The sequence below is a fragment of the Cibotium barometz genome, chromosome 25 (genome assembly GCF_041138505.1).
Source record: "Cibotium barometz isolate CiBa-2024 chromosome 25, ASM4113850v1, whole genome shotgun sequence".
NCBI lineage: Eukaryota > Viridiplantae > Streptophyta > Polypodiopsida > Cyatheales > Cibotiaceae > Cibotium > Cibotium barometz.
This window is the reverse complement of record NC_141070.1, coordinates 52006179-52022413: the sequence shown is the minus strand read 5'-3', so window position 1 is coordinate 52022413 and position 16235 is coordinate 52006179. Positions and strand designations below refer to the sequence as shown.

General features: G+C 44.9%; 1 protein-coding gene across 1 annotated transcript; it reads right to left on the bottom strand.

Moving 5' to 3' along the window:
• Nucleotides 1–689: 689 nt before the first annotated feature.
• Nucleotides 690–3731, bottom strand: LOC147624714 (pentatricopeptide repeat-containing protein At5g27110-like). The gene is made up of 2 exons (XM_086819868.1): nucleotides 916–3731; nucleotides 690–816 (listed from the first exon to the last, which is right to left on the bottom strand). The coding sequence occupies exons 1-2, from the start codon at nucleotides 3729–3731 to the stop codon at nucleotides 690–692; spliced, it is 2943 nt and encodes a 980-aa protein (XP_086675994.1).
• Between the last annotated feature and the right edge of the window lie 12504 nt (nucleotides 3732–16235).

The following is a 16235-nucleotide window of genomic DNA, read 5'->3' as shown; positions in this document are numbered from 1 at the left end:
TAGGTAGAGTGTTGCCTTGCTCATTCATGCCAGCCTCTCCTCTGCACGCTAGGTGTGCTTGCATTTTTGGACTTCCAAGATAGCATCAAAGCTCAGTTTGCCTGATCTGGAGGTGCTCCTCTCCATGGTCCATTAAAAGGAAGCACAATATGCAAGGGCACCATTTATAAGCTCCAAGGTTTAGATATAGAAGAGTCTTAGTAAAGGTCAGTGTGTGCATGAGAGTCATACAAAAGGGGTGGTAGCAAAAGATGGGTGGTTCCAAGGCCCTACATGCTTTCATATAAAAAGAGGTTATTGCTTTTCGATAATAGAAAATTTATCCATTAGGGAGAATTCACAACTCATCGCTGGATGAGAAGTAAGAGGAGGGTTGTGAGCAGCAGCATGACTGCACTCGGTAAAAGAGAGTCATGAAAATGTTTAACATAGCTGTTTGGGCAAGATATCTTGCCAGTATTGTGATTACTCTCCGTGGGCCATCCATGGGCAAGCCTAACCAGTTGGAGAGTTTCCTTGTGAAGATCTCCAAAGCGAGGCAATCCATGTAAGATACATGGCTGGTGTCTGACATGCCATACAGCCATTCTTTTAGTTGGGCACCATCCTCCCTTGGCATTTGCAATATAAGGGTTCTCTTTAGTAGCAGACATGAGAGTAGGGTTCAAGAAGAGTACCCTAAATTTTCTCTACGAAAGGAGCTGCTGCTGAATGCCCTCCAGGCTGATGGCTGAGACACCTGCACCTGCTGGAACAGAAATATAGAGACAATATAGCTGCAAGGCTGCTCCACCAGTGCTGACAGATGTTGGCCTGCTGAACTTGGAAGCCAAACAGTTGTGATGAACAAATGAGCACTTCTGAAGCTTTCAATTCGGCACCAGATAGTCAATTGGCCAGGCAAATCAGGACCACCCCATGTTGCCCGAAAACGAGGAAATGACTTCTAGTGGCAAGGCTGTACCACCACTGTTGGGGAAGGCCACCACCACCTCATGCACCTTGTTCGCCTCTATGAGACTGCTTGCTGGCTTCTTTGCTGCCCCTGCAAGTTTCTTTAGTTCCTCTACTCTCTTTACATCATCCCACCTTCCAGCAGTAGCATAGATGCTTGCCATCAGTGCGTATGGAACAGCAGATTCTTGATCCAGCCAGACAAGCTGCTGGAAGCACCTCAGTCCTAATTCCAGTTCTGCGTAAGTTTTGCAAGCACCGAGGAGAACTGTCCACATTTCTTTAGAGGGAAGGTGAGGCAAACATTCAAAAAGCTTTTCCGCCTGGTATAAATGTCCTGATCGCGCAAGAACATCTACCATGCATGCCAAGTGTTCCACCGTTGGAAGGATGCCATAATCTTCCATCATTGCCTGGAAATATTCCCGGCCCTTGAGTACCAGGCTTGCACGGCTGCATGCAGTGAGAAGGCATGTAAATGTGATGGCATCTGGCTTCACACCCTCTTGTTGCATCTCCTTGAAAAAATGTACAGCCATATTTCCCTCATGGTTAATGCCAAACCCCTTCAACATTGCATTCCATGACACTACATTTCGACCTGGCAGCTTATTGAAAGCTTCCCATGCCTCGGAGAGTGACCCACATTCGGCATACATGTCAATCAAAGTGCTGGCAACAAAGGGATCTGCTTCAAAACCTTTTTGCCTCAACTCCTTGTGTATTTCTCGGCCTTTTTCTATGGTTCCCATGTTGCCACAAGCTTTCAAGACAGAGACGTACGTGACGATGCTTGGAGAGACACCCTGTAATTGCATCTCATCATAACACTTGAGAGCCACTTCAGTAGGTCCATGTTCTGCATATCCCCCAATAAGTGCATTCCATGCCACAGCATTTCGATCTGGTAGAGTGTGGAAAACTTCATGTGCCTCTGATAGAGAATTGCATTTGCAATACACGTCAACCAGTGTGATCCCAACAAAAGGATCTCCTTCCAATCCTTTTTTTAAAACCTCCTGGTGCACTTCTTGGCCCTTTTTTATGGCTCCTATGCAACCACAAGCTTTCAAAACGCAGACGAAAACAATAGCATCCAGGAAGACACCCTCCAATTTCATCTGTTCAAAACATCTCAGCGCTTCTGAACTCCACTCATGTTCAGCATACCCTGTGATTAGAGCAGTCCATGACTCAAAACTTCTAGCTGGCAGTTTGTCAAAGATTTCTTGGGCATCTCTGAGTGAGCCACGTTTAGCGTATAGATTGACCAACACATTGCCAACAAAATAATCTCTTTCAAATCCCTTTCTAATAATCTCTGAATGTATTTCATAGCCCTTCTCAAGGGCTCCTATTGTGCCACAAGCTTCCAATACGCAAGTATATGTGATCGCACTCGGAGAGACACCCTCCAGTTTCATTTCCTCGAAACATGCCAGTGCTTGCTGACTAGGTCCATGCTTAGCATATCCTGCCATGAGCACATTCCATGACACAACATTTCGAACTGCCATCTTGCCAAAGACTTCCTGTGTCTCCAAAAGAAAACCAAAGTTGGCATACATGTCCACCAAGGCGGTGCCAACAAGGACATCTTTTTCTAATCCCTTACCCATGACCTCTATGTGCACTTCTTGGCCCTTTCCTATAGCTCCTATGCTGGCACAAGACTTCAGAATACAAGAAAGCGTAACAGCATCTGGAGAGACATGCTCCAGCTGCATCTGTTCATAACATTTCAATGCATTCTGACCAGGTCCATGATCAGCATATCCTGCAATAAGTGCATTCCAAGACACCACATTTCGAACGGGCATCTTGTCAAAGACTTCCCATGCTTCTGCAAGTAAGCAGCACTTGGCGTACATGTCAATCAAACTACTACCAACAAATATATCCTCTTCAAACCCCTTTTTCACAACCTCCATGTGTATTTCTTGACCCTTCTCTGCCATTGCTATGCTGCCACAAGCTTTAAAGCTGCAAGCATACAAATACGCTGTCAGAGAGATGCCCTCTTGTCTCATCTGCTCAATATGTTTCAGTGTTTCCTGGCCCGCTCCATGTTCAGCACATCCCGCAAGGAGTGTGGTCCATGACACTGCATCTCGAACGTGCAACTTGTTGAAGACTTCCCATGCCTCTGTAAGTAAGCCGCAATTTGCATACATACTGACTAAGGAGCTGCCCACAAAAAGATCTTGTTCAAGTCCATTACTCACAATGTCCCTGTGTATTTCTCGGCCCATATCCATGGATCCTACACTGTGACAAGCTTTCAACATGCAGGTAAATGTGACAGAATCTGCAGCCACACCCTCAATTTGCATCTGATGAAAACAATGTATTGCTTTCTCACCAGGTTCATAGACTGCATAACCTGCGATAAGTGCATTCCAAGATACAACATTACGATCCTGCAACTTGTCGAAAACACCATGGGCCTCTAAAACCAAGCCATATTTCGCATACATGTCAATCAAAGTGCTACCAATATAAAGGTCTTGTTCAAATCCCTTTTGAATTATGTCGATATGCATCTCTCGGCCTCTTTCTACATCTTTTAGCCTCGTGCAAGCTTTAAGTAGGGCCAAGAGCAGAGAACTGCCATCTTCCTGCATTTTTTGGTATAGGCTGATAGCATCCTGAAGTTTTCCACATTGAATATATCCTGTTATGAGAGAAGACCATGACTGCAAGTTTCGATGGTCCAACTTGTCGAAAATGTGCTGAGCATCTACCACATTCTGACATGCCACGAACATGGGCACCATGTGGTTCCCAACAGCACTATTGGCTTCCAGCCCATAACTACAGATGTGTGTGTGCAGAATCTTGGCATACACTATGTCAGATTTTCCCCTGCAATTATGCAAGATGGAGATGAGGCTGTCAAGTGTAAGGTCAGAGGTGTTATCCAAGGTGCTGGTTGCAAGGTCCCATGGCGGCATGAGAGCATACTGTTGAAGTCTATGGATGAGGCAGGGCGTGTGGTGTTGGTGGTAGCGTCTTGTGCAGGCCACGGTATATGGAATTCGAAGATGCGGCCTCTTGCTATACATGCCCACGGGGTGCTCTGTCCCTCAGGCTCTCTCGAAAGCATGACGTACGGCGCCGGGAAACGAATGGATCTGTCAGCCTGCTGAAGCCTTCACAATAGGGGCGGATAACGAGTGAAAAATGTTTTTCATTAATTTTCTGTGAGAGGCATGATACGAAAACCTTAGAATTACTATGATATTATTAAACCTTATTTATTCTTTGCATTTTTATTTCCAACAGTTGCTTATTTTTAACCGTTGCAAATTGCCGCTAATAGGGCAGATGGCTGCGAGCGAGGGGGCTGCTGCGTTGTTGTTGCCCGAATGTGACTATTTCCAGCGGACCTTACTTGTTGTGCGGGCGCGATCTATTGATGGATGCAAGCAAGGGTGATGCGAGCGAGTTGGCGTTGCTTCCCGAATGATGTGCTATTGGCAAATGTTGACTTCCAGTGGACCTTACCTGTTGTGCTAATGGCGATGGGATGCGAGCAAGGTGTTGTGGGCGAGCGGATGTGGTGATGCCACTTTCAGAAACATCGCCATAGCCAGACCTTCACAGGTACTATTGTGAATCCATAGGAATTTTTGTCATGAAAAATAAAAATATCTATGGTTTTCTTTTTGTCGTCCTCTTTTTAAAAGTAGAGTTATAATTTTATCCGAATAGTAGTGCCATTAACTCTTGGTTAGAATCCATCAAAGCTTAAAGAGATCTAAATGACGTGCGAGATGGTGCTCGTGTATTTGCATGCTTGTTTCTTATTCCGATGTCTGGCTCCTTCAGATCGTAAACATTGGGTTCTTCTTTTTTTTACGTATGCTTTTATGCATGGCACCTAAAAGAATTCCGCTTCGAGATATGACCAACTCTACTCATGTTGGATACAAGGTACCTGTACCACTACTCCAAGAAACCCATCTCCGAATTTTGTCCCGACTCCTGAGTTCCTCCTACGTTCGTCATGTTCTTGCAGTCAAAAGGAGAAGGTTAGTTTTTTAATTCTCTCGTATTCTCTTTCCGAGAAACATGCTTGTATGTTAATATTAAAATTGCGGATATATGTGCTTGTTGCTACGCTGTTAGCTAATAAGTGTGCAAATAAGTAAAATTAGCTGTTACAAATTTCTTATTTGCAGGTTTGAAGGTTGTTTGCTTTCGATTCTTTCTAGGAACTTCGGGAAATATGGAGAGAAAAGCCAACAAGTAGTAATCGGATCCTCCTATCAGTAAATTGTCCCAACTTTCCAGCTCTGAATAAAAACGAAACACATCGATGCATTGATTACAATAGGCATAGGAAATGGAGATATATTGACATATCTAACTAGGAAATGGAGATATATTGACATATCCAACTAGGAACTCCTTGAAGAATTTGTGCATGTGGAATGCCTCAAAGGCATGTTTGCATTGGAGAAAGGTGGAACGCTCAATCATTTGCATTTTCAAATGGTCGTCTCTATGATGGCACCCTCTTTGCTGAGTATTGGCAAGCTCATAAAAAGATACATGCAACAGGATTTCTTCAAGGCTAAACAAGGATTAGTTATGTGTAGAGGCTTGCACAAAATATGTATGCATACTTTTGAGCGTATGGTGGGATACTGCATGAAGGATTGTTAACCTATGGCGGACATTGAGACGTATTACTTTTTACGTCATATAATTATTTTACGTATTCTAAGTCATGGGCCGGGCTTGTCGGCACCACATGTAAAGGGTAAAGGGATTGGGTGATCGCTGATGAGAGGCGCACCTCGAATTTCATCAGGATAAGGGTTAGGATCAGCCGGCCATGTGTGGGTGCCCATGTGTGAATGGCCAAGTCACATATAAAAGTCAAATGTAATCTAAAACCTCTCATTCGGTAAGTGTTGAATACAAGGAGTGCTCTTGCTTCATCTTCTCCATCTTCTTCTCCAACGTGTGTGTGTGTGTGTGTGTGTGTGTGTGTGTGAGAGAGAGAGAGAGAGAGGGTGTGTAGCGATCGAGCATTGCATGGTGGCATGGCTGGCGAGGCGGCAGAGTGGCTCCTTCTTCATCGCGGCGCGAGAATCCTTCATCACACGACGGGGTTCTGAGCGGTGAGCGACACACCATTACTCCCTGTTTTGAGCTTGCTGGTTTCTTGGTTGTGTGCTTGCAGCCATTCGTGGCTCGCACACAGTGCTTGGCAAGTCCCTAGCTCCGACACGTGCGGCAAAAGCGCACATTTTTGGTGTTGCTGTCGGGGAATCGCCCTGCACCAGCTCTAGATGCAGCTCGGGCTGCTGTTTGAAGTCTATTTTATCCTGCAAGAAAGGCAAAGAGAGGCGTGTTTGTGTGTTTTGCTGTTGTTCTTCACTTTTTTTCTGTTCTGTTGTCTTCATTTTCTACACATTCCAGTTCTGCGTGTTAGTTGTTAGAGTAGTAAGTTAGTAAGTTAATTAGGGTTATTTTTCTCTAAAATATAAAATAAAAAAATCAACCCAACCCGCGTGGAAAGAAATTTTTTATTGAAAAAAAAAGTGAAAAAGAAAAAACCCCCAATTGACCCCAACCCCGGCCTTGGTCTTTTGATATATATATATAGGAGAGTGAGCCTCCATAGCCTTCTCTCAAGTGAAAGCTTAAGGGGAGTGAAGCTCTCTTTATAGTCTACCCCCCAAGGAGTGGAGTGGGCATGTGGGACAAAGCCTTCACCTTCCCCCCCATAGGCACAAATAGAGTGTTTTGAGGGCCACAGGAGCTCCGGATAGGCGAACACTGTGCTGTAAAGCATGCTAGGACCCCTTGAACGATACGCTCGTCTTTGAGCTATCACACGCCTTAGTCCAGTTTTGACCATAAGTAAGGGGGTAAAAACGACTTGAAAACAAGAAAAAACCAAGTAAAAACGGGGTGCGAAACACCTGAGAAACCACTTGTGTGGGCTTCAAGGGTAGTTACCAACGCCCGTTAGTGAAAAGATGCAGGGGAGAAGAGAGCTTGAGCACTTGCAAGCACACACACACTCACAAAACCCTAAAAGAGAACACACGAGGTGAGAGGCTGAAAATCTTCTTCTTCTTCACACACACTCAACACACCATATACACTGATAAGAGTACATACAATATGAAAGGTACTTAACCAATACATACTAGGGTTCTCTATAGCGCGAACCCAACTAAATGAGCTGGTGCTATAACTATGCCAGTATCTAGAATGGCTATCACACAGCCTGTCATCCCACTGGCCGCATATCACCTATGATCTCACCAACCATGCCACTGGTGTTAGTGTGGGGCCTATCCCCTAGGCGGGTCATCAGTGTCCACCGCCTATGATCTCACCAACCATGCCACTGGTGTTAGTGTGGGGCCTATCCCCTAGGCGGGTCATTAGTGTCCACCGCCTCACTAGATGAGCTCGATATCTCAACACTCCCCCTCGAGCTCAACTCCAACCATGCCACTGGTGTTAGTGCGGGGCCTATCCCCCAGGCGGGTCATCAGTGTCCACCGCCTCACTAGATGAGCTCGATATCTCAACACTCCCCCTCGAGCTCAACTCCATCTCATGTACACCAAGCGAAGCCCTGAATCTGCGGAGCTTCTCTGTACCCAATGCTTTGGTGAAGATGTCAGCGACCTGATCCTGTGTGCTGACATAAACAAGGTCAACGTCTCCTGCCAAAACCTTCTCTCTGACAAAATGATAGTGGACCTCTATATGCTTCGTGCGAGCATGAAAAACTGGGTTCCTAGCCAGCTGTATAGTGCTAATTGAAAAGATGCAGGGGGAAAGAGAGCTTGAGCTCTTGCAAGCACACACACACACTCACAAAACCCTAATAGAGAACACACAAGGTGAGAGGCTGAAAATCTTCTTCTTCTCTACTCAACACTCAACACACCATATACAAGATAAGAGTACACAATAATATGAAAGGTACTCAACCAATACATACACGGGTTCTCTATAGTGTGAACCCGACTAAATGAGCTGGCGCTATAACTATGCCAGTCTCTAGAATGGCTGTCACACAGCCTGTCATCCCACTGGCCGCATATCTCCCATGATCTCACCAACCATGCCAGTGGTGTAAGTGTGGGGCCTATCCCCCAGGCGGGTCATCAGTGGCCACCGCCTCACTAGACGAGCTCGATATCTCAACACTCCCCCTCGAGCTCAACTCCATCTCATGTACACCAAGCAAAGCCCTGAATCTGCGGAGCTTCTTTGTACCCAATGCTTTGGTGAAGATGTCAGCTACCTGATCCTCTGTGCTGACGTAAACAAGGTCAAGGTCTCCTGCCAAGACCTTCTCTCTGACGAAGTGGTAGTGGACCTCTATGTGCTTCGTACGAGCATGAAAGACTGGGTTCCTGGCCAACTGTATACTGCTAATGTTGTCACAGAAAATGACAACTTGTCTATCCACTGATAGACCCAAATCTGCAAGTAGCTTTCTCAACCAAGCTACCTCACATGCTGCCATAGCAGCTCCTCTGTATTCGGCCTCTGTACTCGATAGAGCAACCGTAGGTTGCTTCTTGCTGCTCCAAGTCACAACAGCACTCCCCAAAGAAAACATGAATCCACTGGTAGATCTTCTGTCTGAGATACTACCAGCCCAATCAGCATCTGTGTACCCATGTACACATATCTCTGTCCCAGTCTCATAGAATAGTCCACAGTGCAAAGTAGACTTCACATACCTCAGTATGCGTCTCACTGCATCCAAATGCGGTTTCCGTGGAACCTGCATAAACTGACTCACCAACCCAACAGCATAGCTCAAATCTGGTCTGGTGATCGTCATGTAGATCAAACTTCCTACTATGCTCCTGTACATAGTAGGATCCTCCAAGATCTCTCCTGAATCTGTACTCAACTTGCCATTCTGATCCAATGGCACAGAAATAGGCTTACAGCCTGTCATACCATACTTGGACAACATGTCCAAGCCATACTGTCTCTGCAGTAATCCAATACCATGTGGTGACCTAATCACCTCAATGCCCAAGAAATATCTGAGCTCCCCCAGATCCTTCATCTCAAACTTCTGTCTAAGCAAGATCTTTACATCAAAGATCTCTGCATCATGGTCCCCCGTAATGATCAAGTCATCTACATAGATGACAACAAGCACAACCCCTCTATCACCATGTCTCACATACAATGAGAAATCTGCATTGGCTACATGAAAGCCAATAGTGACAAGATATTCAGAAATCTTGTCAGACCATGCTCTTGGTGCTTGCTTTAAGCCATACAAGGCTTTCTTCAACCTGCAAACATGCTCGGGGTGACCCACATCCTCATAACCAGGTGGCTGCAACATATACACCTCTTCTTGCAAATCCCCATGCAAGAATGCATTCTTTACATCCATCTGATGTAAAGACCATTTCTTTGACGCAGCCACTGCTATCACAACTCTCACCGTTGCCATCTTGGCAACTAGGCTGAAAGTTTCCTCATAATCAATCCCATATGTCTGCGCATATCCTTTGGCTACCAATCTAGCCTTGTACCTGTTTATGCTCCCATCACTGTTATGTTTAACTTTGTACACCCACTTGCATCCAATGGCTTTCTTGCCTTCAGGCAATTTCACTAAATCCCAAGTTTCATTTCCATATAGTGCATCCATCTCCTCATCCATAGCTTTCTCCCAACACACATTTCCAACAGCCTCATCAATGCATGTGGGCTCAACAACCTGTACAACCTTTGCCATATATGCATAGTGATGTGCCACATAACCATCATAGGTAAATCTCTGCACAGGGTTCTTCACTCTCCCTGATCTTCGCAGCTTTTCATTCATAGCTTCCATAGCCTTCTTTACTCCAGGTGTTCTCATAGCTGGGATCCCAAGCTCCTCATCAAGGCTCATATCTGAGCCACTAGACTCTCCATCAACATGAGAATGCCCTGCAGAAATGTCAGGCATACCAAGGGGCTCAACCACTTTCTCTTTTCCTTTTCGTGATGTAGTAATCACATTTGCAGGACTGGTATTATGACGTAGCCTGCCACTCCATGGTCTATCAACAGACCCACTAGATGAGGACTCTCCTGGTCCACTCAAAGACTGTGATTGCTGACCTGCATTCTGTGCAACCACACTTCCACTCACATCAGCCCCAACAGCTTCTTTTTCAGCAGCATACCAGCTGCTCATCTCATCAAAAACAACATCCCTGCTTACCCTCAACTCACGTGTAGCAGGGTTATAACACCTGTATCCCTTTTGCTCAAGGGAATATCCAATAAACACACATTTTTCAGCTTTCGGATCCAGCTTAGTTCTCAGCTCATCTGGCACATGCACATATGCAATGCATCCACCAAAGACTTTCAGATGAGACAAATCTGGTTTTCTGCCAGTAAACCTCTCCTCTGGAGTTACATCATGTATGGCTGCAGTTGGAGTCCTGTTCATGATGTATACTGCTGTAGAAACAGCCTCAGCCCAATAGCAATGCGGCATATTCTTCTCTTCCATCAATGCCCGCGCAATCTCAGCAATGTGCCTGTTTTTCCGCTCAGCAACTCCATTTTGCTGCGGAGTGTATCTGCATGTATACTGTCTCCGAATACCATTCTTCTTCAAATATTCAGAGAACTCATTGGAGAAGTACTCTCCCCCTCCATCTGACCTTAGGCACTTTACATATTTTCCTGTTTGCTTTTCAACCAAAACTCTGAAATTCTGAAAGTGAGTGAACACCTCACTCTTCTCCTTCATGAAATATACCCACACTTTCCTTGTGTGGTCATCAATGAAAGTCACATAGTACCTGTAGCCTCCCATAGATATGGTCTTCGTAGGACCCCATACATCTGAATGCACAACATCTAGTACATTTCTGCTCACATATCTGTTACGTGGAAACACATGCTTTGTTTGCTTCCCAAATTGGCATGCTTCACATATTTTCTGCATACCTTCCACTTTAAATTTTGGCAGCCCTGTCACAATTCCTTTTGTCTGCATAGACTTCAATCTCTACACATTTACATGTCCAATTCTTTTATGCCATATGTCTGTGTCTGCAACAACTCCTGAACCATTTGCAAACATCGCAGCACTCATTTCAGGCATGTCTACATCCAACGTAAACATTCTGCCCACGCTGTTGCCTTTTGCAACCAACCTGCACTTGTCTTTAAAATCTTCAACATAACATCCATCAGGGTTAAACCGAACCTGCAAACCCTGCTCAATCATCTGGCCAACTGAAACCAGATTCTTTGTTATGTTCGGTACATGAAGTACATCTGCAAGGTACTTCACTTTGCCATCCTGCATAGACAATGGCACATCTCCAACGTGGGCAATTGGATGAGCAGTGTCATCCCCTGTTTCCACAAAACCTGGTCTTTCCAGGTTTTTCATCTCCTTGAACCACTCCATGACTCGTCATGTGGTTCGAAGTGTCTGAATCCACATACCATACATTATCTTTTTGTGCTGCATCAACATTTTCAGACATGGCATTCACGACATGCTGCATAACAAACAACCTTTCATTATCCTCATTATTTCTGCTTGAGGATGCATAGTTGTTTTGCTGCACTTTCCCATTTTGCATGTCAGCCTGCTTCTTATAACATTCTGACTGCACATGTCCAGGCTTACCACAATAATAGCATTCACGTGCATCATTATATTGCCTTTGCCAATTTCCACAACCTCTTTGACTCCCCCTGCCTCTAAATTTGCCTCTTCCACCTGCGTGTTGTTGTTGTTGTTGATTCTGGGACTGTTGTTGTTGCTGCTGCTGCTGGCCATAATTCTGATTACCTGTTCGGCCACCTCCTTGACCGCGTCCACGGCCTCCTCTACCTCGTCCTCTTCCTGAACTCGTGTAGAAGGCCTGTTGCTCTGAACTGTTTTTGCTTTGTGAAGACTGTTGGTCTTCACCCAAGTTCTTCTCTTCGATAATCAACATAGACACCAAATCTGTAAAGTTAGGAATGTTTTCCCGAGTCTGAATAGACGTCTTGAACGCCTTGTATTGTGGCCCGAGACCACGTAGACAGACTTCCACCTTGTCATCATCATCTACTGACACACCAATAGATGCAAGGGATTCCACAATGCCCTTTATCTTCAATGCATAGTCATTCACAGACATGCTCTTTTTCTCCACAGTATGAAGTTCATTCTTCAACTGTATCTTACGTGCCTTGGTATTTGTTTCATAAAGCTTTACCAAGGTGTCCCACGCCTCCTTGGGGGACTTGGCATCCTGAATGTGCCCAATCATGGTGTCCTGTATACTAATGGAAAGCCAATACATAACCTTCCTGGCTCCTTGGTTCCAGTCTTTGAACTCTTTCACATCTGCAGCAGTCGGCCGGTATCTCCGGTGCCTCTTCATGCTCACCTTCTATGTAGTCCCAATAGCCTTTTCCTATCAGGAAATTCGTCAACCTGAACCTCCAAGCATGGAAGTTATTCTTGTCAAGCTTCTCAGCCACAATCTGAGTTATCCCATCATTTGACATCTTGCCAAATACACAAATTTACCAGAAACAGCACTCTGGTTTTTTTCTGCACAAACTGCTGAATTTTCTTGCAGCGGTACTCTAGTACTCTCAAATGTCACAACCAGTGACTTCAATGTGCATACATACACCCAATGGCAACTGTAGACCTCTTTGCAGCACCCACAGTGTCTGCACAGTCAATCTGTCTTCCTGCAGTTCTTAAAACAGAGTTCTGCAGAGAATCGATGACTTACCCGCAGTGCTCAAAATCGCCTGTTTTCTGAAAAACGGAGGTCCAGACGCGCCCGAAACGCGTTTTCGGCCCGAAGGACTGTATAGTTGCCCTATAGCTTCACTCCCGCGAAGAAAGCTCCTCAATCAGAGACCGTTTGCCTGTGCCTCCGGTAGAGCTCCCGACAAGGGTGTAGTCACCAACACAATAGGGAAGAGTAGTTGAAGCTCTTACCCTCGTACCGCTTCCTGTGGTTCTCTTGCTTGCAGCTTAGCCCTTAGCACGAACCAGGCTCTGATACCATGAAAAGATGCAGGGGGGAAGAGAGCTTGAGCTCTTGCAAGCACACACACACACTCACAAAACCCTAATAGAGAACACACAAGGTGAGAGGCTGAAAATCTTCTTCTTCTCTACTCAACACTCAACACACCATATACAAGATAAGAGTACACAATAATATGAAAGGTACTCAACCAATACATACACGGGTTCTCTATAGTGTGAACCCGACTAAATGAGCTGGCGCTATAACTATGCCAGTCTCTAGAATGGCTGTCACACAGCCTGTCATCCCACTGGCCGCATATCTCCCATGATCTCACCAACCATGCCAGTGGTGTAAGTGTGGGGCCTATCCCCCAGGCGAGTCATCAGTGGCCACCGCCTCACTAGACGAGCTCGATATCTCAACACTGATGTTGTCACAGAAAATGACAACTTGTCTATCCACTGATAGACCCAAATCTGCACAAGTAGCTTTCTCCACCAAGCTACCTCACATGCTGCCATAGCAGCACCTCTGTACTCGGCCTCTGTACTGGATAGAGCAACCGTAGGCTGCTTCTTGCTGCTCCAAGTCACAGCAGCACTCCCCAAAGAAAACATGAAGCCACTGGTAGATCTCCTATCTGAGATACTACGAGCCCAATCAGCATCTGTGTACCCATGTACACATATCTCTGTCCCAGTTTCATAAAATAGTCCACAATGCAAAGTAGACCTCATATACCTCAGTATGCATCTCAATGCATCCAAATGCGGCTTTCGAGGAACCTGCATAAATTGACTCACCAACCCAATAGCATAGCTCAAATCTGGCCTGGTTGTCATATGTAGATCAAGCTTCCTACTATGCGCCTATACATAATAGGATCCTCCAAAATCTCTCCTAAATCTGCACTCAACTTGCCATTCCGATCCAATGGCACTAAGATAGGCTTACAGCCTGTCATACCATACTTGGACAACATGTCCAAGCTATACTGTCTCTGTAGTAATCCAATACCATGTGGTGACCTAATCACCTCAATGTCCAAGAAATATCTGAGCTCCCCCATATCCTTCATCTCAAACTTCTGTCTAAGCAAGATCTTTACATCAAAGATCTCTGCATCATGGTCCCCCGTAATGATCAGGTTATCTACATAGATGACAACAAGCACAACCCCTCTATATAGATGACATCAACAAGGGGTTGTGCTTGTTGTCATCTACATAGATGACAACAAGCACAACCCCTCTATCACTATGTCTCACATACAGCGAGAAATCTGCATTGGCTACATGAAAGCCAATAGTGACAAGATATTCAGAAATCTTGTTAGACCATGCTCTTGGTGCTTGTTTTAAACCATACAAGGCTTTCTTCAACCTGCAAACATGCTCGGGGTGACACATCCTCATAACCAGGTGACTGTAACATATACACCTCTTCCTGCAAATCCCCATGCAAGAATGCATTCTTTGCATCCATCTGATGTAAAGACCATTGCTTTGACGCAGCCACTGCTATCACAACTCTCACTGTTGCCATCTTGGCAATTGGACTGAAAGTTTCCTCATAAATCAAAGCCATATGTCTACGCATATCCTTTAGCTACCAATCTAGCCTTGTACCTGCTTATGCTTCCATCACTGCTGTTATGTTTACTTTGTACACCCACTTGCATCCAATGGCTTTCTTGCCTTCAGGCAATTGCACTAAATCCCAAGTCTCATTTCCATATAGTGCATCCATCTCCTCATCCATAGCTTTCTCCCAACACACATTTCCAACAGCCTCATCAATGCATGTGGGCTCTACCCTCTGCACAACTTTTGCCATGTATGCATAGTGATGTGCCACATAACCATCATAGGTAAACCTCTGCACAAGATTCTTCACTCTCCCAGATCTTCGCAGCTTTGCATTCATGGCTTCCATAGCCTTCTTTACACCACGTGTTCTCATAACTGGTATCCCAAGATCCTCATTAAGGCTTATCTTTGAGCCACTAGACTCTCCATCAACATGAGAATGCCTTGTAAAAATGTCAGGCATACTAAGGGGCTCAACCACTTTCTCTTTGCCTTTATGTGATGTACTAATCACATTTGCAGGACTGGTATTATGACACAGCCTGCCACTCCATGGTCTATCAACTGAACCACTAGATGAGGACTCTCCTGGTCCACTCAAAGACTGTGATTGCTAACTTGTATTCTGTGCAACCACATTTCCACTCACATCAGCCCCAACAACTTCTTTTTCAGTAGCATACCAGCTGCTCATCTCATCAAAAACAACATCCCTGCTTACCCTCAACTCACGTGTAGCAGGCTTATAACACTTGTATCCCTTTTGCTCAAGGGAATACCCAATAAACACACATTTTTCAGCTTTTGGATCCAACTTAGTTCTCAGCTCATCTGGCACATGCACATATGCAATGCATCGAAAGACTTTCAGATGAGACAAATCAGATTTTTTGCCAGTAAACCTCTCCTCTGGAGTTACATCATGTATGGCTGCAGTTGGAGTCCTATTCATGATATAAACTGCTGTAGAAACAGCCTTAGCCCAATAGCTATGCGGCATATTCTTCTCTCTCATCAATGCTCGCGCAATCTCAGCAATGTGCTTGTTTTTTCGCTCAGCAACTCCATTTTGTTGCGGAGTGTATTTGCATGTAAACTGTCACCGAATACCATTCTTCTTCAAAAATTCAGAGAACTCATTGGAGAAGTACTCTCCCCCTTCATCTGACCTTAGGCACTTTACATATTTCCCTATTTGTTTTTCAACCATAACTGTGAAATTCTGAAAATGAGTGAACACCTCACTCTTCTCTTTCATGAAGTATACCCACACTTTCCTTGTGTAGTCATCAATAAATGTCACATAATACCTACAGCCTCCCATAGACATGGTCTTCGTAGTAGGACCCCATACATCTGAATGCACAACATCTAGTGCATTTCTGCTCACATTTCTGTCACGTGAAAATACATGCTTTGTTTGCTTTCCAAATTGGCATGCTTAACATATTTTCTGCATACCTTCAACTTTAAACTTTGGCAGCCCTGTCACAATTCCTTTAGTCTGCATAGACTTCATTCTCTGCACATTCACACGTCCAATTCTTTTATGCCAAATGTCTATGTCTGCAACAATTCTTGAACCATTTGCAAACATCGCAACACTCACTTCAGGCATTCTTACATTTAATGTAAACATTCTGTCCACTCTGTTGCCTTTTGCAACCAACTT